This window comes from Lygodium microphyllum, chromosome 5 (genome assembly GCF_053477565.2).
Source record: "Lygodium microphyllum isolate KBCC chromosome 5, Lygodium_microphyllum_v1.1.10, whole genome shotgun sequence".
NCBI lineage: Eukaryota > Viridiplantae > Streptophyta > Polypodiopsida > Schizaeales > Lygodiaceae > Lygodium > Lygodium microphyllum.
In genome coordinates this window covers 131,906,540-131,929,239 of record NC_141139.1, presented here as the reverse complement: position 1 = coordinate 131,929,239, position 22,700 = coordinate 131,906,540, and the positions used below count along the sequence as shown (strand labels likewise).

The 22,700-nt window shown below is 37.3% G+C and overlaps 1 protein-coding gene across 1 annotated transcript; it reads left to right on the top strand.

The window, feature by feature from the left end:
* Positions 1–15,778: 15,778 nt before the first annotated feature.
* On the top strand, positions 15,779–17,878 carry LOC148036415 (uncharacterized). Its single transcript, XM_087678395.1, has one exon. The coding sequence runs from the start codon at positions 16,488–16,490 to the stop codon at positions 17,472–17,474; it is 987 nt and encodes a 328-aa protein (XP_087534521.1). The 5' UTR covers positions 15,779–16,487; the 3' UTR covers positions 17,475–17,878.
* Positions 17,879–22,700: the final 4,822 nt, after the last annotated feature.

The following is a 22,700-nucleotide window of genomic DNA, read 5'->3' as shown; positions in this document are numbered from 1 at the left end:
AGGTTAAGTAAGAATATAAGCATAAACCAAGCTTTACAACCCATTCATAGGTTCTTTAACATGTATTCAAATAGTAGAGAATTCCATCATTAGGTAGAGAGATATGATATTTTTTGCAAGAACACCATAGGGCTCAGGACTTATTGATGAGACAACACTCATGCAATCTAACATAGATTCTTTTAGAGTATATGAACCCATATCACAACACAAGGGAGCTAACATAAATAAGTGGGTTCGAAGCTTTCTTGGTCATGGGTGATAGGTTGTTTGTCAAGGTTATAGTAAAGTTGTTATAAGAGTTTTACCCAAATTGTCTACAAGGGTTACAGTAAAATTGTCACTATAAGGTCCAATGCAATTTTCTAATCCATGTACTTCTTTAGTTCCATTATATTATTGCCCTAAAAATACATCCTTAATCTTATAAGTGGATAGAACAATTTTAAGTTGTAATTTTTTGACTACCTTTTCTGAAACAAAGTCATGCATACTATTGTCATCATGCAAGATAGTCATTTCACTCTTATAGATTTTATATCTCATTTTCAATAAAGAATGGATAGAAATTTTACCAACAACTTTGTCAGTATCGTTAGAAATTTCTCCCATGAGCATGGCTTCATGCATCACTTCAAGGTCTTCAGTTATCTGCTCCAATATAATTTAAATGTGCAATAGACTTTTTCCAATATCAAGAGTGATGCCCATAGAACAATGACTTGCAATGTGATCAAGTGATTACATTTATAACAATTTACATTCTTGGAATTAGTATTTGAGACAATTGGATTAGCATTTTTAAGTTTAGATGACTTAGGCAAATTAGAAGGCAGATTATAAATCTTGGGATTAGAATTCGAAGTAGGTTTTCTCATCCAAGGTTGGAATTTAGGACGATTCTTTCCAAATTGGAGTGTCCCCCTTCAAGTATTTATATGGCTATCATGTGCCCCTCCCTACAATCATCTTTAGTGAAAAGCTCAACCCACATGAGAAATAGAAATTAGGCCACATGCAGGCCTTGCTTCAGCAATGCAAAGTGAATATTAAGAAAGCCCAAAGACCACATGAAGCTCTATACGGTTGAAAGGAGGTGCTCTCTTGAGTTTCAAGAAGTTTATTTGGTACTTCTCAAGGTCCCCAAATCCCAATATGCCACACTCAAGTTTGTCTCATGCAATAAGTTGGCACACTGCTACTATGGGCTATACAAGACAGTCAAGAAAGTGAGTGACTTAGCCTAGCATCTCCAACTCCCTCCCTCCACTAATGAGTTTTTGGTTGTGGCTACTTGAGAGATCATGGGATTAGAAGACACATTGAATCTAGATATTGATCTCAACAAAACGTTGTTGTAGAAAGAAATAATCAAATCATTGGTAAAGTTGCAAGAGCTATGATAAATGCCTAGATAGCATTTTGTTCATGATTCTAGCCAAATCGGATTGATGCCCAAAAATTAAAAAGGTGGTGTAGGTTAAAACAAGGTAGTGCCACAATGTAGAGCTATGTAGCTCCATTTAAAGTCTTAAGAGGACGTATGCTCCAGAAGACCCAATCCAATGGTAAAACGCCATATTCTCTGTATGTGCAATGCCTAAATAGGGATATCCAAAAAGTCTTAGCTACAAAAGACCTATCTGTTAACTCCCTACTTTATTTCTACCAGCATGCTTTCATGTTGAGATATTTCTAGCCAAGAATAAGTCAGAAAAAGGGAGGAAATCGTCCAAACCCACCAACAAACCCTGTTGTATGGAACCTAGTGACTTTGATATGGATTCGTACCTAAAGGAAGAAATGAGGAGGAGAACTTTGAGGAACATGAATGCTAGAAGCCAACTAAGTCTAGGAGAAAGGAAAAAGCCCACAAACCCTCAAAGGGTGCTAAAAAACATGCCCTCAAAACCCTCTAATGTACCAAGTGTAGTAATTTATGTCACCTAGCTACCAAATGTAGTCTAAATTAGTGGTGGTGTAGCATTTGCTATAGGGCTACCCACAATACCAAAGTTTGCTATTATAATTCCCATTGTTATATGGGAAATGCAAGGCACAAGAGGAGTGTAGCCACCTAGTTGGAATCACCTTGGACCATCTACTCTACCATAGCCCCAACAATTTCATACCCATAATAACATTATTCGTCTCCCAGCATAGGCTATGGAGGATAAGGAAGACATCAAAGAGGTAGAAGAGAATATTATCACACCTAAATAAATATTGTTTCTTTTGTATATGCAAGAAGGTCATTGGAGATTTTAGTGTCTTGAAGCCCAGTAGTATGATGCTCAGAAGAAGTAGAGTTAGGACTAAACACTGTCACCATTTATCAATACAGTGAAAATCAAAGAGCTTTGTGAGTTGGACATCAAGCAGTTACTTGGTCTCAAGAAAGAAGCTAAAAGGCAAAGAGGAGAAATCCGCAAGAATTTCGAGGGTTGAATAGAAGAAAGTCTGCCACCAGGTGGCTACATGGATGATAAAAGAACCAGTAGTACACTGAGAGATCCAGAACCATAGCCAGTAGAGATTGACTAAGCCATTGGTAGGCATCACACTTTTGGACAAATATGGGGACATTTCCATGCATAGTAGGCCACCATCGACCAACTTGTTGGATTTTTTGGATCACAACATTTGCTACAAATTGGCCTCTAGCAATACCCTAATAAGCTTCTTCCATGACCACATCTTTTTCTTTACAGAGAATGACACATAGTACTTTGGATAGTGTTCTATGGTAGAGATAATCAAGGATGGATTCAAAATGCCAACTTCGGAGAGCTAGTTGTTTTTCCTGGTCCATTAGAATGTAATATAAGACATGTCCTAAGTCTATGAAGATCAATAATTCCTCACACCATATCCAAGGAGGATTGGGGTTGGTTGGGGGTTAGAGATTATTAGCTACTACATGAAACAGTTGAGCATCTGGAAAGTCATCATCTAATTTGATTGGAGCTTCTCTAGAATCAAACTAGGACAGGAAGTCATGTATCACATGTTGTGCTCAAGGTCTTTGCACAACCTTGAAATAAAATTCTTGAAGTAATAAAATCCATCAAACTAGTCTTCCTATGACATTCTACTGTGACCGAATAGACCAAAGCAGTAGAGTGATACACATAAAATATAAAAGAATGGCAAAGTAGATAATAGCATAATTTCTTTATAGAATAGATCATTCCAAGGCATTCCCTTTCTATTATCACTGAAGTATTTTTTCTTAGCCACACCAGAGAGCCATCTACTAGCATAGAAAATTGGCTGAAACCAACCATTTTCATCTTATTTCATAAGCACATTGCCTATTGCCATATCTGAGGCATCCACAAAGACATGAAAAGGCTTTGTCCAATCCAATGGAACTAGGATTGTGAACTTGGATAGGAATAGTCGGTGCGGTGATGTGGGAATGCTAAGTCTGCCACCTCATTCCTAGTGAAAGTTGCTTTGGGAGTGTTGTTGATTGAGAGGGATAGCTACATGGGCCAAGAGGCGCAAATGCCATATATGCCAAAAAAGTGGCCCTAAGAACCATAGCACACTAGTTGGGAAATGGAGAATGGGGAATTGTAAGAGGGTAGGTACCTTGTTGGGAACCATGGCAATGCCATCACTAGAAATAATGTGGCCCAATAAAACACCACCTTTCACTACAAACATATTTCATGGTGTGACCTCTCAGCCACGAGTGAAACAGAACTGAAGATAATGTAAGTGAAGCAAAAGTGTGCCCAATACACTGAAGTCATCCAAGAATACCTACATGAAGTCTATTAGGTAGGGACTCAATGTTTCATACATATCTTGCTAAGAAGAAGTTGGGCCATTCTTCAACTTAAGCCACATTCCTATATAGATAAACACACCCCAACAGTGATAAAAGCAACCTTAGCTTGATCCTTTGAAGTAGTCTTGACCTAGTTATAACCATTGAATCATCTAAGAATGAGTACAACTTGTGATAAGCAACCTCATCAACAAGAATGATATCAAGGTAAGGAATTGGAAATGGATCTAAAATGGTTACAACATTCATCTTCCTGCACAAGTTATGTAGATTTTGATTTTTTTTGTTTCTTGCGAACAACAAAAATGGGCAAGATCCACTCTATCCTATCCACATTGGAGTGATGAAGCCAACTCGAAGGAGTTAGTTTAGCTCTTATTTGACTAGCTTTGTCATGTGGAGATTCATTCTATATCTTTGCATGCAAACTGGCACAACATATCCAATTTGAGGGAAACCCAGTGCTGGTAAAATTGAGAATCCACTTTCTTCATCAGAGAGTAATCCTAGGTAAAAATGTCTTTAAATTCTATAAGGAGGGTGATTACTTGGTCACGAAAGTCAAAGGCTGTAGGTGAGCTACGATCTTTATTGATTTTGTTTCTTTTGAACCAAACTAGACTATGGTGAGAGCATCTTCCTTGAATCTTGATACTTTCTATATTTAAGCTTCAAATTCTCTCTCTTTTTTAAGCACATACAAAACTTTGGAATCATCTATAGCCATACCTTGAGCCCTTCTACTCTAAAAGGTCCGGATTTTGAGTTTCTGGATCATGAGGACTTTGTATTTGGTTGATTCTTGTTCCTAGGTAGGGTTGAGTAGGGGGCACAAATCCAAGTACTACTAACTAATCTATAGCACATCCATAAGAAAAATATGGTTCCAAGTTGGCATTAGCTACCAAGAATGCAACTTTCTCATCATGGTTCAGGTCATCTACCATATTGACCATTTTTATGACTATTGGTCAATAGGCTATTAACGGCAGTGAAATTTTGTTTAAGAAGGTTTAGATTATGTTGTGACCTCTGTGAATGGTTAGCCAATCACAATCCCAATTATGACATGTTGCAACCATGGCCGTTCAAGAGGTAGGTTGTAATCTTCACCCGCATGCTCCATGTTAAGTACTACCAAGGAAATCAGGATTGGCATAGTGCCAACCTCCATGAGAACTAATCAGATGATACCATGTGACCACACTATTTGTTGGTCAACTATACAGATGAAAAATGGGGCTGTTTTGCAATTTTCATCAGCCCAAAATCTCTATGAATGTCCATAGTGATGATGTTGACTACTTCAGACCCACTATCCAAGAGAACATTTTTGATTATCCGATTCCAATATTAAAGAGAGATAACCAAAATGATAGGGTCAACAATAGTCTTGATGGGCTGCACTTTTGAACTTTCTCTTCCACTGTGAATGTAGTTAGGACCCCAACTTTGGGCTCCATTGGAAGATGCCAATATGGTTGGATCATCTTAAACAAGTGGTCCTTCCAAATTTAGTAGGTCTCCTAAGGGAATGGTAATGGAAACATGACCCCATGAAGTCTGGGTGTCCAATTCACTCAAAATGGCCAATGTGGAGGATGAATTATTGGCTTTGGTAGTAGGATGATTCCCTTAAACCCTTAGGGTTGTGCCAAACCAAGAGTCAACTACAAGCACTACATTGTGGCTAGTACTTCGATAGTTGCTATTGGTTTGGACGAGGTCGTGACAATGTAGGTTTCTAACTAGGAATTGGTGGTAGTCTCTACCATGGTGTCAAGGATCCTATGGTCCCTTCTAGATGTGCAATTCTTGAATGTGCTATCAAACCTTTGATTTTCTACACCAAAAATAGGTATATTTTGATGACAACAGACTACTACACCAAGTGGATTGAAGCATGGGTATTGTCAAATACTTTGGCAGTGCCACTAGCAAAGTGCCTCCTTCAAAGACATTTTCATCCGCTATGGTTGTCTAGTTGAATTCGTCAAGGATCGAGGAAGTCATTTTGTAAATAAGGTCATCAAGAAAATGAATTCAACCTTCGTGATAAGTCATAAGAAATATTATCCATATTATCTACAAGCCAACAATATCCTTTGGCCAAGTCCACCAATAAGACCCTATGCAAAATATTTACAAAGTTGATCAAGCATCACAAGAAAGATTGGGATTTTATGCTCCTAACAACACTTTGGGCTTACCATACTTCCTTGAAAGTGGAAACAAGCCTCACTTCATACAAGCTTTCTTTGGCATTGTGACAATTACACCTTTGAAATTTATCGGCCCCAATCTTCAAATGGATGTCGAAGGTTACCCTCTACCTTAGGAATCCTTGCCATTCCAACTAGAAAATCTAGTAGAGTTAGATGAGGACTAAATTTAGAGATCCTACCTCCTATCCAAAGTCCAATCTAGGAAAAGTACCAATAAAATTTCATTTTTAGGAAGCCACTCTTCAAGCATGGAAAAGCCATCTTGGTCTTCTATAGTTGGATGGACAAGATTCTAGAAAAATGGAAGATAAGGTGGAGCGGCCTATTTTGGACCTTCCATACAAGATCCATCACTAATTCTTTTTACCTTATTGATTTATAGGGAAATATTCTTCCTCAACCCATCAATGGATACCAATTGTGACACTACTATGCAGACATAGACTAATGTGCCCCTTCCTACTTACTCTAGAGTGCCTTACTGACCCAATAGTACTAGATTCCACACGTGCCTTTGAGAGCTCCCCACCTAGTTCCAAATCCTCCCCTTAATTGTTGTCAAAATCTAGATTGAAAGTGATTTTGATACCATCACTTATGCTGATGTGGCCCTTATTAAATATCCCTCATCATACCATTATCCGATTCTTATTACAAGCAATAATATGATGTATCAAGAATGACACAACACTCATTATTTTTTACAGTCCTATCTGTTAACGTGGTAAATATGCATTGGCTATATTCAAACCCCCCATCCGCCATGCATCCATCCCCCTTAAAAGAAAAAATTTCATTGCTTTTCTCTTCATTATGATATCTTTTTTCACCACTTTGTGCTCTTAACACACTCTCACACTTGTCATCTCTCTATCATTACTCACCTCTCCCCAACAATGGCCATGCTCTCACCCATCCTCACCTCAATAGGATTCCCCCACTTTGTCAAGTGTGTGAGGATGCTCTTAGCCTGTGGGTGCACAACCTATGCCTTCATGCCTTCCTTGCCCTACCATTGGAGACAACCCCAATGCACCTTGATGCACGTCTATCCTACTACAATTGCACGAAGGTCCCCATGTCCACATCAATGGCCATGACTAAAATCTCATCCTTCAACGTAGACAAGATTAGCTTCAACACCTTATGGATGATGTATTAGAGGCTCCCACCCTACTTCCAAGTAGGGAGATGGGGGAAATCTTTGGCTCAGTGTATAAAGGCAAACATCACCTCAGTGCCATCGTTGATCACCACAATTCAAAGCTGGAGGTAATAATTTCTTTTCTTAAAGCTTTGTATTTACAAGCCTAGGCCTTCAACATCTCACACAATGTAGCTCCATGTTCTTCCTACCAAATGCCCTAGTCATCGTGTGGGCATGACATTTTTTGGAGCACCCCCAAATAGAGTGCAAGCATGTGGCCTAATGCTCCCCTGATACCAAATCATTGTCAGTCATGTGTAGCCAACACTTCACCTTCCTATTTCCACCTTGGCCATAGTGGATTCTACTCGCTCCTTTTGCACTGTTGATGTTCATCAACCCTCTCCTTTATCCCTTGATAATTCTGTACAAATTGTCACACATGGAGAGCCAAAGGTAGTACAAGAGGAGTTAGCTTGTACTTCTATGGAATATCCTCAAAAATAGCTACAAAAGGCACTCGTGCCATCTACTAGGACACTAACCATGCTACCCTATACTACCTCAAAAATAATCCCCGAGCAAGCTAGGCTTCAAGTTGGTTGCTCAAGCAGTATGCTTGAGCTCAAAATCTTCCCAGAGAGGAAGAATCCCTCTGTCCACTAAAGCTAGCAATGAAAATTTCTATCCAACTAGTCTCTGTAGCCACCATGTCTCTAGAAACCCCCTCTACTAAGGAAACCCTAATTCCATCACCCTTCTTTCCAAACATAGCCATGTGCTACCTAAACTATGTGGGAATAGGTCTGTATGCCACCAATTGCTACTAGAGAAAGTTAAGACACTTTTGATGGAAGTGCAACATGTGTGTAGTAGGACAACAAGGCCATATGGGGCCCACGTTCAATAGCAGGAAGAGAAGCTTCAAAAGTAGTGGTAGTATCTCCACGTGTGTCGCAACGCCTATTTAGATTTGGGGTTAGATCTGCTCGACACCCCTTAGGACCAGTTCTAGTGAGTAGAGATGGATTCAACATTCCTATATAGAAGATTGGTTGCACTCACCCATCGGGAGAATGGAATGTTCCTTTACCTTGATATCTTGCAAGGCTTGTAGGTTAGCTTTCAAACCAAACTATGAGATGCCTAGAAAGATGTAATCTAGAAATTTTGAGTTTTCCTATCAAATCCTTGCTCCTAGTTGTTGCCTTTGCTACATCCAAAAGATGACCCGAATTACAATGCTTAGTCCCAACCTCCAACCCAGCTCACCCTAACAACTCTTGTCCTAGCTTCCGCTATTAACCTTGATGCCACAACCCCCTCTTCTTTCACCCCTGCAACCTCTCTCTCTACCAGTGGCTTGGCATCAACACTCCAGTAGGCAGGCTATAGCCTCCACCCCAACCTTGTCCCCCAAGGTGTGCTTGCAGAGCTTGGAAAGGTGCAAGGAGCCCCATCTCCCAATCTAGTAGTCATAGATGTTGTAGCTCAAGGTATAGGAGGTTTTTGATCCTTCTCATCCTCAGGCTATATCCACAAAGAGAAAGGGAGTGTGGCTTGCAAACATCCTTTGCATAGCTTGGAACCACACTTGTGCCACCTGCGACGACTAGCAAAGTAAAGATTGTCATCAAAGAGGAACCCATTTTCCTTAGCAATGATGAAACTCCCCAAGGACACCACGCCAAGGACTTCTTTCACTTTGCTAGTGGCACTTCTTCTTGGAATCCCCAATGGCTTATACTCATGGAACAATGTAAGGCCCTTGAGCAATAGTGTGATGAGGCTCTCAAGTGAGTATAAGTGCTCCAAAATGATCATTGCCAACTATTCTACCATTCGTCTCTCTAAAAAAACTTGGACTGAACAATCAAGGAGAGGTTGTCATATCTTTTGATAGAGTTGTAATCAGCCATAACCCCAATAACAACCTACACTCAAGGCCCGATGCTTGCTACTACTAGCACAAAATATAGAAAAAGTGCACCTTGCAGAAGAAGTCCAATGAAAAGAGTAAAGACTAGTGCATAGAGGAAAAAGCTACCACTTAGACATAGAGATAAAAGAAGTGTAGCTTGATATCAAGCTACGTGTCAAAGTGGAACAACTGAAAGAGAGACCTATGTAGTCTGAGATGGCTCGTAGTGGTGAGGGTGGAGCACGATCATCCCTAGCAAGTTACGTAGCTTGACGCCTACTACTTGGAGATGCTAGCAATTGAACTCTACACTCATTGAGTTTCGCAACCTATGCACTAGGTTCCTAATGGATCTCTAGCTTCAGCACAATCATCTCTAGCTTCAGCACAATCACCTCCACTATTCCATGCTCCCGCCCTTACCCCTAACTCCTCCCAATCCCCACACCCCACTCAAAATTTTCCCCCTCTCTATCTAGTTCTACCCACCCTACTTAGTCTGCTACTTCAGGCTCAGCTTAATCTCAGGTCCTAATTTTGCACATATACCACCATACCTTGCAGGAGATACACCCACTTTGGAAGATGAATGTGCCATTGAAGAGTGGCTCATGTGGGTTTGAGTCCTCCATGCATCAATAGCCTAATTGATGGCCCCATATAGCATTCATGGGATGGAAGCTAAAAGAGGCCATCACTTCATGAGATGAGCTTGACTGATGGCCATAAATAGCATGCATGGGATAGGATGGCATGATTGATGGCCCTAAACAACATTCCTAGGATAGCAGCTAAAAGAGGCCATCAATTCTAATAGCACCAATGTAGTAATACAAGGCAATATATTAGCCATGGATTATGGTGGAAGGACTTCACGACAACACAAGTACTAGAAGCTACAAAAGAATCAAAGAAGAAGTGTTTCTAGTACTTGTGTTGTCGTTCATTCTCATGTACTTGTGTTCCTCTTTACTTCCTCCCTTAACCTAATGTTTGGGTCCTAAACCTTTCCTAATTCTAATGATCACCATATAACTCTTTAACACAATGTAATGTTGCAAGGGTAGCTGATTCAATCTAGTTCATTCTCATGTATTTCTTTTGAATAGTTACTATTTGGGGATGTACTTTGTGTTTCAATGTGTATTATCAAACCCTATACATGTTGATGGAAGATATGAGCATTTTAAAAAAATTAATTGTCTGTCTCAATAGTGCAAATGGTAGTTAACTCTATCAATATGCTTTGTTGTTAAGTATTCAATACTAGCATACCCCTATGTTAGGTCCAGGTATGGTATGACTTTATCGTCAGCAAAGCTAGTGCAACTAGCTTGCACCTGGTGACCACAACCGAAACTTGGATCCGATTACAAAATGTTAGATATGGCGTGGATGTTAAAACTATCCTCCTCCATCATGTCCATGTTGGTACGATAAGGAGTGATGTCAAGATCCATGTTGTTACAATAAGCATGGGTTACTCTATGTTTCAAGTTCATGTCAAGATTTAAAGTTCTTTCTTGATAGGTCATAAGAGGCTTCTTATTTTTTGACTTAAAGTAAGAGAAAAGGATCTAGAGGAGAAGAAAAGAACTACAAGCTACTAAGATGTTGTTTCCAGTTGTGTTAGTTCGAAACTTGTTGTCACTCCCATAACATAATTGAGCATCGTCTGTAGGGCTTGAAACCATTAACAACCAACTCTCATGCTAAAGAGGGGTATGATGTTGGATGGTGGTGGAGACATGGGTGGCCATCATGTTCCATTTACTATCCTTTATGAATTATCTAAACCTTGAAGATGTCATCAAGGTGATCCTCTATTATAGGTTGTATAATCTAAAACCACAAGATTTTGGATGAGCCCTTTTTTTTTGTAATGCGAGATATATATTATCAAAAGGTAAAGATAATTATAGCACCCCTAGGATGCAGCATGGCAACTTAGGCCATAGAATTCAGTTTTGAAGAAACTTCCCTTGCAAGCATGTCTTGCCAAGAGGATGAATGTTTCTCCTTTGTGTTCATTCTGTGGTAGATCTCCAGAGTCGAAAAAGCACTTGTTTTAGGATTGTGTTTTTGTATCTCTGATTTGGAGGAAGGTCAAAAGGTGGTTAAAAGGGGCAAACCTAGTGGGCGCATTTAGTATGTCAACTGTCCTTTTTGCAGACCGAGGGGGGTTGGACGAAAGCTCCTAGGAACTTATCAGCTTGGTCTCAGCAGTTGTAATCAAGTTCATATGGTACAAAATGAACTCTGTTCTGTTTAGACCGCAGGATAGGGTTAACCCTAACTCTCTGTTAGCTCATATCAAGTTTGAGATATTAACTGTTCTTTGGTCCTTGAAATCCAAACATTGGACTTTCAGACTTTTTCATAAGGATGAGTCCTTTTGTAGCATATATTTTGAGAAGCTTCTCTATAGGGGACTCTTCCTTTTCTCAAATCAAGATCTCTCCAATATCTACATATACTCTTTGCATCCATGTAAAATGTATTGCAAAATAGGATATTCTCAAATATGACAATCAAACTAATATACACCATGTAACACAATATGTACTAAAAAACACAAAAAGACAAATAAGGGAGATCTTATTTCTAAAGTGGCATCATAGAAAAATTCAAGCCTAGAAGCAATGAGGTAGTAACATACATTACTTGTTGAAAGGTCAAAATGCCCTATGAACAATGAACCATGTATGAAAATTTGAAATTTTTTCCATATTAATTGAGATGTGTTGCTAGAAAAGTAAACATGTTACATACTTTATGCTACAATTAGTGGAAGGTCAAGCATCATGTGATAAAGGGCCATAAAAGAGAAAGATAAGAAGGTACGGTAAAATGAAATGAAAAATAAAGCGCCAATCAATTTTAATTATGAAAGGTCAATAAATTTTAAATGATGAAATTATGATACATATCAAGAAGTTCACATTTTAGAAAGAAAATCTCCATAAACCTAAATCAAATGTTACACCTACCCTTGTTAGGACAATATGTACAAGAATTAACAAACTTGAGTAAATGAAGTATTAATTTGAGCTCTATACCTTACAAAGTATTTATTGACTCACATTAGGCTCTATGATGTAAAGAGCTTAACATTAATATTATAATGGGCAAGGAGCATGAAGAACCAAGGACCAAAAGAACATACTTGAATAGAAGAATAAAGGGATGGGGAATTGGAACTAGTGCATGATGAAAAGGGATACTTCGAGTGAAAAATACAAAGATTGAGAGTAAAGAAACATGGAGACTTGGAAAACCAATGCCAAATGAAAAGTATTACTTGACTCTATGTATGAGATTGCAAGTAAAGCAACATGCAAACTTTGAAAACCAATGCCAAATGAAAGCTATTGCTTGAATCTATGAGACAAACCTTAATGAGAGTGATTTCATAGATATGACAAAAAGGGCTAGCATCCATTATGGTGATAATGAGAGTGGTTGGTTCACCTATAGTTGATTTGTAACTTGTATGACATGGTTCACAAAGACAAATAGCAAAGATATGACAAAAAGGTATTTATCATTTAATGATGTGAAAATGAGAGTGAATGGTTTATATCACGTAGCTAGGTGTTGTTTTCGTCTTTTTGTTGAATGTGTCTCCTTTACCCACCACGTTCTCTTATTTTAATTATAAGTGTGTCAACAATTTAACCCATGCTCATCCTAGATATGTGAAAGATCATGTGTCGGAATTTGAACCCATGCTCATCCTTGACATGCAAATCAATGGATCATGACATGCTGAAGACATCTTACATAAGTTAGAGGTTTCAAATGATAAAACTCTAGGGATTTTTGAAAATCCTTATGCTTATTAGGAATAGGAATGGTGTCATGTTGTAAATTGTTATATTTCACATGTATTGAGATTGTGATTAGGAGAGGGAAGATTGTACAAATTAGCAAAGTAGAATGGTAGGCAACATAGAAAATGATTGTTGACAATGTGAAACCCCTTTTTGTTCTTCTTTGCCTTATTTTTCACACATCCTTCACATCACATTCTCTAGGTTACTTTATTTCTTGTAAGGGGGTGACTTATGAAGCTTTTAGAAATGGATAATTTCAAATACTTAACTTTAGTATTCATTTCCCATTACATATTAAAATAGACAAGAAAGATAAGAATATAGGAAAAAGCAAGAGATTTTTCAGAATGGATATAGATATAAAGAAGGTGTCATTTCCCAACTTTTCCAATCCCAACATCAATAAATAAAAACTTGAATATTTTATTGGATGTAATTGATAGGTGTGTGCTATGTAGGAATACAAAAGATCAAGTACTTAGTCAGAACATATAGTGTCATAGTCCAATTTGTAATGATCAATCTAACTAATGTGTTAGGATTTCTATTCACTCTGTAAAAATGACCCATTAATAATGACTTTCAAGAGGCTACTCAAGATTCCCTACTTGAGTTGCTACGATTATCATCAACACTAGCCTTAAGTCTAAGATATTGAGAGAGAAATATCTAATGAATAGTATTGAAGATGTTTTCATAGGAATAGGGGAGTGATTCAATTTATTCTTAAGCAAGTAATTATGAAGAAAACATTTGAACTTGAATTGCTTTCATACACTTGTCAAAGTTCCCTACTTGAGTTGTTATTATCATCGTTACTAGCCTTTAGTCTAAGACATTGCAATGTGGGTCTTCCTTGTTTTAGAAACACATAGAATAGTTACAATCCACTATAGTTGAAATAAATGAATGTGCAATAGAATTTTAAGAACGTCTTAGAAAGAGGGGAGGAAAATGGATGTTTTTGAAACCTTGATACTAGCCACAAAAGTGAATAATAAGGACCCCCAAATTTTCTACTTTGCAAGGGTCTCCAATGTTGGACTTACGGAGACTAGAAATAGGCCTCCAAAGTGGATAATGTCGAGGATTTTTCCTTGATTGAATCCAAATCACATGCCTTTTATCTTTTAAGGGTCTTTGAGTTAGGGCATGTTGCTGCAATTGAAGCAAGTTTCAAGTTGCATATTACTACTCTAGTATATGTACAAGCATAATATTTTGTCCAAACTTATTGAAAGTACACAAAGGTGTAATGGTTTCTTTTTCTTACCCAACTTTGAGTTATTCATCATAAGTCTTCCCATAACAAAAATACCTATTAAATACACATTCAAGCATTTTTCATAGAAATAGGGGAGTGATTGGATTTATTCTTAAGTAATTATGAAGAAAACGTTTGAACTTGCAACGTTTTCCTACACTTGCCATTGAGACTTTATCGAATTATTTTTCTACACTTTTCCATTGAGACTTTTAAGGTGTAACACACAAAGCTTCTAGTGGACACTTTAAATTTTCTTTTGCCAAGCAATAGCATGAACTCTTTAAAGAAAGAAATTCATTGAAAGTACACAAGAAAGGTAAGCCAAAATATAAGTAGCCACAAAAGTGGCTTTTAAAAAAAAATTACCAATTCAAACTAGTAATCTATTGTATGCTCTTTATCTAATGCTATCAATTTTACAAAGGCTTCTTTAGTAAGGGGCTTATTACAATAGAAATTCAATTGATGATAAAACTTTACTAACAACCCTCTCAAGAACCTTCACTACGACAATGTGACTTTTAAAATATAAGTTAGATTAAAAAAACTTGTGGAGCCCAAGACCTTATAAACTACAACTTAACCGCATAATGCTTTATGCACCAACTAAAGCCCTTCAATCCAATTTATCTCGTCGAAATCATACTTATGCTTTCAATACAAGTACAAAGACTTACAAATATTATTTTCTTCAAGTCTAAAGATTATGTTAATCCATCACCTATGTGCAAGATAAAGTACAATACAAGCTACCACAATTTGAGTAGAATTTGATGCATAATAATTTAGTAGCTAATTTGGCATGGGAAGTTCAAAGGTCATAGTTGGCAATTAGAAATAAGATATAACACATGATATTTCCTAAGGAGTTATCTACACCATCTCAACTATCTTTGGGCTAGCAATCTCCCAATTATCAAATTTTAGAGAAATTATCTTCACAATCTTCCACTCAAACTATGGCAAATCATCCCAAAATGCCTTAGATGTCTCAAAGACAATCTTTGATCCATTGGTCCATATATGCAAACCTGGAACTTCATACGAACCATGTTTGACCCACCAATTCCCATGTGAATTACCATCTAATTTGGCCTACCAATCTCATGTAATGCAATCCTCAAACTTTATAAAACCATCCTTCACCCACCAATCCCATATTTCTGCTTCACATAAACCATGTTTGACCCACCAATCAAAGGGGGATAGCCATATGTCCCATGTAACACAACCATAAAACTTTATGTAAACTATATTTGGTACACCAATCCTATGTCGTATTGCAAATTAGCAAGCTTGAACCATTCAACAATTGCCTACCTTAGAAAGAAGAATTGAAAATAGGGGTGCAAGGATGGGCCAAGTAAGCAAAGCCTTAAAAGCATTGAGTGGGAGAGAGAACACACACACTCACTCAAGCACGTGTGTGTGTGCATGCGCATATGTATGTATTTATGTATGCATGTAGATGTACACACATGTATATGGTTTGCTTACATAAGAGATGACGTGAATTAATGCACGTCTTGGAATATTGATAAACGACGTCCTGGTGGTGGGTAGGCCTTCAGTGAGTGGAAGGAGGGCAGGAGGGAGAGCTGTTGCTTGCCTTCTCGCTTTCTGCGGCTACCGATGCGTTTGGGTGTCAAGGGAGAAGGGCTACACCCGACCTAACCATTCATTTATTGGTTATCTACCTGTATGCTTCTCATCAGCATTGCAGGTAAGAGGAAGCAGCAGAAGCACCAGCACCGGCACCAGCACCAGCAGAAGAAGAAGAAGAATATCTCTGCAGGCGTATTGTAATCAGGCAGCCTTATTGGTCTCATCAGGACGCCTTATTGATCGCCATTGTGATTAGACGAAACAGTAGCTGGTGAAGGAAGAGAAGAGGAAGAAGAAGAAGAAGAAGAAGAATATCACTGCAGGCGTATTGTAATCAGGCAGCCTTATTGATCTCATCAGGACGCCTTATTGATCGCCATTGTGATTAGACGAAACAGTAGCTGGTGAAGAAAGAGAAGAAGAAGAAGAAGAATATCACTGCAGGCGTATTGTAATCAGGCAGCCTTATTGGTCTCACCAGGACGCCTTATTGATCGCCATTGTGATTAGACGAAACAGTAGCTGGTGAAGGAAGAGAAGAGAATGGTGCTAGTTATGACGAACTTATAATTACTAGAACAGATGATCTGCTGATGATGATGACAATGACCAAGAAAGAGCAGGCCGGCGCATGACGTTCTTTCTTCTTTGTATTAATCAGGCAGCCTTGCAGTTGATCTCCATAGCATGTCTAAGCCTACCGTCTGCAGTGAACCTGCAGGCGATCGCCTCGATGCTGCATCCCTGCATGAAGACCAGGCATTAATGCTCACCACAACCGACACGACCAAAGCAGCAGTATTATCGTCACCATCATCATCATCATCATCACCACAAGTGCCCACTACTGCAAGCATTAGAGTGGTATACATAGACAGCCCCAAGATAGTCACGACAGATGTGGCCAATTTTAGAAGTATAGTCCAACAGCTCACGGGAAAACCAACTAATGCTAAGTCTTGTGCTCCACATCATAACCACATTAGTAAAATAGCTAATCCATCTAAAGAACAACAAGAAGAAGAGCATGAGCAAAGTGCCCATGTGATTGCAGGTGCTACCAAGGTTATCTTGGAGAACAATACCTCCATCCCACACAATGGGCATCTTTGTGTCATGAAGGAAATCACAGAGAGCACAAGTTCTATTGGCCAGGGAAAGGACCCCCTAATTGGTTCTACCAAGGTGTTTCCAAAAGGCAAAATTCTCATTCCACACTTCCAAAATGGCCCTCCTCTTGCTATTAACGGAGATCCCATATTATGTACAAGTTCCATGCAACAACAAAAGGGCACATTGTTTAATGATCAACATGAGTTTGAAGCTCTTTTTCTTCCTACTATTAACCTTAAACCCCCTCCTATTTCGAGCAACCCTTGGGTTTGTGGTAAGCCCCAACTAGAGACCTTCTTTTCTAACGATCTTTCTTCTTTCTCTAATCTTTCAAGTACTTGTAAAGATTTTCCCATTGGAATTGATACTCACTCCTTCTCAGACCAAGACATACTTGCGGGTCTAGTATCCAATGAAGAACCTCTTCCTGATGTCACAATGTTGCCACCGTTGGTTGAGGAGCAACTAGATCTACAACACAACAATCATGCAAGTGATCAAAGTCATCCTGATACGAAGATATTGCCCCATTGGAAGACTTGCAACTCTTTACAACTATAAAGCTAAGACATTTGGTCAAACTTACTAACTTGAAATGAAATGGGGCATCATACACAAGAATGATTGATTATGTATATGCCATTGATGTGCTTTCTTGGCATCCCAAAATGTATATATATAACCCCATTATTTGGCAAAGGTAACTCGGGGTTTCAATTCGATTGAACTTGTTACTTGAATTGACATTATTGAGTTTTATCCAGTATGTATTAACATTTGAGAGCTTTGCTCATTAGATCAAATAGAGAATGGCACAACAATCATGACATCTATGTAACATCTACACTAATCTCTAGTTTATGCTCACACCTTCTCACATATCCTATATTGTAATGCAATATCATGGTATCTTTTATAATTAAGACTTAAAATAACCCAACATGTGACCCATTTAGTATAAGACTTTACCATACACTTGGTTGACTTTAAGGCATATTCCAACACTTGATGACATGTATGAGGCATTTTTATACTCAAGAGTAAATGATTTTTATGTTAAAGTTTGCAATTTCATATTTGTTTCATGTGCATTAGTCCTTGTAAGTTGTAAACTGAGCTCATAACACAAAGTCAACACTTTGTTTCTTATTTTCTCTAATGAATACTCTACAAACTCATAGTATAGTTCATGCTTTGTATTGACATTGAGTTCAACCACATTGTGTATGCTCTTGGACTCATTTTTACACTGAGATTAGAATACATAACATAATTTGTGCATATAAACTAGGGACTTGTTGAACCTTGGAAACTTAGATTGCATTTTGTAAGAGGTGTCTAATGATCAGTCATATGATAGGGTTTCAATGGAAGCTTGATAGGGCTCATGATCTTCCCCATGTTTCCAAGGAGTTGGTGACATGGCACTTCTTAGAGGGTGGCCCAAAATTGAGTCTAAAAACCTAGTGCCCATTTTGTTGTTGGTTTGCAAAAGGAGTGGATTTGTGAGGAAATGGAGCTCCTTGAGGGGAACTAAAACTTAACTTTCTTAGAAGAAATTTTGAGAAGAGCCTAGATAATCATAAGCCTCTCATAAGTGTCATGAGCATATTATGGACTCTTAACACACTAACATTAGCTCCAAGATAAAAGGACCCCATTCACCTTTAAATATATAAGTGTAGCACATGGGATCATAAAAAAAGCTTCTCTAATTCAAATTTTGAAGAAAAAGAAATGAATGATATTTGCAACAAATTTATAGGACTTTTGAACTAATGTTCGTATAATTCCATGTCAACAAAAAGGGCAGTTGGATTCATGACTATGTGTAAATCTAAGGGGTTTTTTGAATACCTCTTGAAGAACATGATGTATAAGATTCCTTACCACTTGGTAGCGGGTCCCTTGACTTTCCAAGGTACCATGGTACATTTACAAGACTTAAAAGGGTTGAGCTAGTGGCTACAAGTAAGAACTTTGAAACATGGGAGCAACGTCCACCTATTTTTTTATGTGAATAAGCTTGAGCAAAAATTGGGAGATGACGTTACTTTGGTGGACATGAAAACCTTGATGAACTATAGGTTGATTTTTCACTACCATATGAATCAAAATGTATCCTAGCTCCTCATAGAGAGTGGAGGGCCTATGTATTCTTTGTATAGTTCTAATTTGTAACAGCAACTGACTTATTGAACAAATGTTTCATCATTTTATTTTTTAGGATGAAAATGATTATTTTAGGTGTGATATGATTGAATATGCTACAATAAATTCCATGTGTTTTCATGTGATGGACATGTCTACGTGTCATGAATTGCGTGGTGGAAGGACTTGCTTTGTGCCAAATACACATCATACACACAAGAGGAAGCTCACTCAAGAACACAAGAAGAGAGATGGAGACCAAATCATTTTCTTCCTGGTTTCTTCTTCTTCTTTCACACAAAATAAAATCTACACAAAGTATAGATAAGATTTAAGATAAAGGAAAGTGGCCTATTAAGTCAAACAGTGCATAACTAATTATACTAATCGATTGATTCTATAACTATGCTAGCTATAGATAGGTGTAACAACCAAATATAATAAATGATAAGTGAGTGGCCATGCAGAATCATAATGAGCACTAACGTGCTAAGTGTAAACGTGCAGGCCCATCCAACTAGGTGGTCTATCATCAATGTCTGCATGTGTTGAGCTTGCCATCTCAACATACGTGGGGGGCAAGATAACATTGGGAGAAGGACTTCTTAGATTCTTTATTTTATCTCTATAAAATGAACAAAATAGTAGTAGAGAATCTAGAAAAACATTTATAACATACCTCTAGTATATACATTAACTATGAAAATTGATTCTCTAATAGAACCATACACCTTGATTGCAAAAAGTGACTCTCTATGGAAAAAACTTACATATTTATGACACTAGAATTTCCATCTTTTCATTCAACACTGTCCCACATGTGTTTCACTTTTTTTCCACAAAGCCACTTAAGATAGCATTGGACATCTTTGAGAGATTTAACCATTAGACAGTGTTTGTCATGCAAAAAGTCTACATTTAGACAATCATCATCACTAATAGCTTCATCCTTGTCACTTTCTAAAATTGAGCTACCCATTAGCCTTCTAGTGATCAAGGAAGAGGAAATAAGCCTTAAGGGAAGCATGCATATGCTTGCATAAGGTTAACTTATATAAATTGTGTAGAGGTAGCATGCACATGCTTTTAAGAGTTGCACATAAGGGCTTTTTAGTTCCTACATGGTAATTGTCTTTTTGTGAAATCACTTTCTTCAAGTTCTTTTACGATTCACACATAAGGTCTAAACTAGCATATGTGTGTTTCTAAGAGTTGCACATAAGAGATTTTTAGTTCCTACATGTTAATTGTCTTTTTCCCAAATGAGTTTCTTCAAGTTCTTTTAACATTTGCACATGAGGTCTAAACTAGCAATGGCAAACTGACCAAAAAATCATATATGGCAGTTTTCAATTATCCAAATCAATTACTTCAAGAATTTTCCTTTTGAAAGGCTCAATGATGTTTTTGGAGCATATACATGCTTTCAAGGTTTACATGCAAGGGTTCTCCACTAGTTAAAGATATAGCGGCCAAAATTTCCATGTGGTATGTAAAATGTCATTTTAGTAGTTGAGTACTTTAGCTTCTCAAATGCTTTCTTAGACACTTTTAAAATTGATGGATTTTTCCTTATATAAAAGTTGAGTTTGGTGATTCAAAAGTTATTTTGGAGTTTTGAGGTGGTGCTTTGGATTGATTGGTGATGTTCAAATCTCATACTATGTTGTTAAGTGTAATTAGATTCTTTCCATCTCATTGTGTTTTGGTTTGGGAGGACCACATAATTATATAATACTTTCATACTTGAGTTCAAGTTTCTAGATTCATAACCAATAATTGAAGTATGTACATCCATTACTGAGTTCACAATCATTTATCTTGGTAGCTCCCTTCCCTTAAAGCTCCTCTAATAATCTTGAGAAAATGGTGCTAAAGACTACATGGAACTAGTTATAAGGGAAACCTATGCTATCTCATAACACCAAATGATGAAGAGGGAAACTCAAAAGATATATATTTATATGATTGATGAAATTTTCAATCAAGTGAAGAAAAATTCATTGTTGATCATTTTTATATCTCAACCCTTTAATAGCGTAGAGCTAACAAATCAATCTAAAGTGCTTCATTTCTAGCTAGTCATCATGTTCATGCGTTTCATTTTTCATCCATCAAACTTTAACATTGTTGGAGATCACCATGTTTTCCAATTTATGTTATCTCAAACATGGTGATTTGTGGCTAGAGTTTAGTTTATTAATTAGTTTCTCCCTTGTTTTAGCTAGCCATGTGTATAATAACTAACTCCTTTTAAGCATGCATTAACTTTTGCCAATTTAGCCTATTCAATGAGTGGAATGATGATAATTTTTTCATTATTGTGTTCTACAAATACATGAGAGTTACATTTGTACACATGCTTGTACAGAGGGGATGGTTAAATTCTAAGAGAAAAATGAGACCAATTAAAATGGGATTTTATACAATAGGGAGAGCTAGAACTACCTTAAAACATTTCACAAAGTCTAGCCCACATTATTGGGTCTTTTTTACTATCCTAGAAAATTGACATATAGAACACAAAAAATGTGACATTTGGATTAACAATATTACTTTGATTTTCTCTTAGTCCAATTCTTTACACACTACATACATGTTAAAAGTCTTGAAATTTTAAAAGGAAATAGCTATGTGTGAGAAATAATCAAGGGTATTCTAAGAGAATCACTATAGGAATGTCTAAGAACCCACAAATGTGATAGAGAAAAGGATCATGTTTGTGTAAACAATATAATCCAAACTCCAATTTTATGTAAGCAATAAATGTGAATGGTTATGATGAAATTTGGTTTACAAACATCACACCAATCCATGATATTGTCTAATGGACTATAAAATATCAATGTGCATTAATCAACATTAAGGTACAAGAACAACAATTTCCTCATGTTAGGCCAAATTTAGAAGAATAGGTTTTTATGCTAATTAAGGGTCAAGTCATTTCCTTTCTAAAATCCAAGTGAATCAAATCAAAAGAATCAAGCCCCAATTGTATTGGCCGAAGTTACAATTGACAAATATAATGCCCTCAACAACATTGCTAGGCTAGCCATGAGAGCCTTCATGGGGGAGCATATAAAATTGTAGCATGACATCACTTGTTGTTCAAAGTCCAATCTAGTGCCAAGGGGTTGTTGATAAAATTATGATTGGGAGAAGTTACAAGAGGAGATATATTTCATTCCATAAGACAACCACAAAAGAGAGAAACCCAAAAGGCTATGTTATGGCATTATGCCATTAGGGTTCATCATAGTGAGTTGATGTACATCAAGCTTTTCTATACTTCAACTCTTCAACATTGTAGAGAAAAGTAGATTGATTTGAATGGTTTCCTTGTTAGTTTAAAGCTAGTTATTCCATTTGTAGATTTTTTCTTCTATCCCCCATAACTTAAGAAGGGAGCTTTTTGAACTAGTAATCTATTGTATGCTCTTTATCTAATGCTTAAAATTTTAAAAAGGTTTCTTTAATAAGGGGCTTATTGAAAACAATCATTACAATAATTAGAAATTCAATTGATGATAAATCTTTACTAACAACCCTCTCAAGAACCTTCACTACAACAATGTGACTTTTAAAATACAATAGTACATATTAGTGTTGTTTCTTTGCAATGCAACAACATGTTAG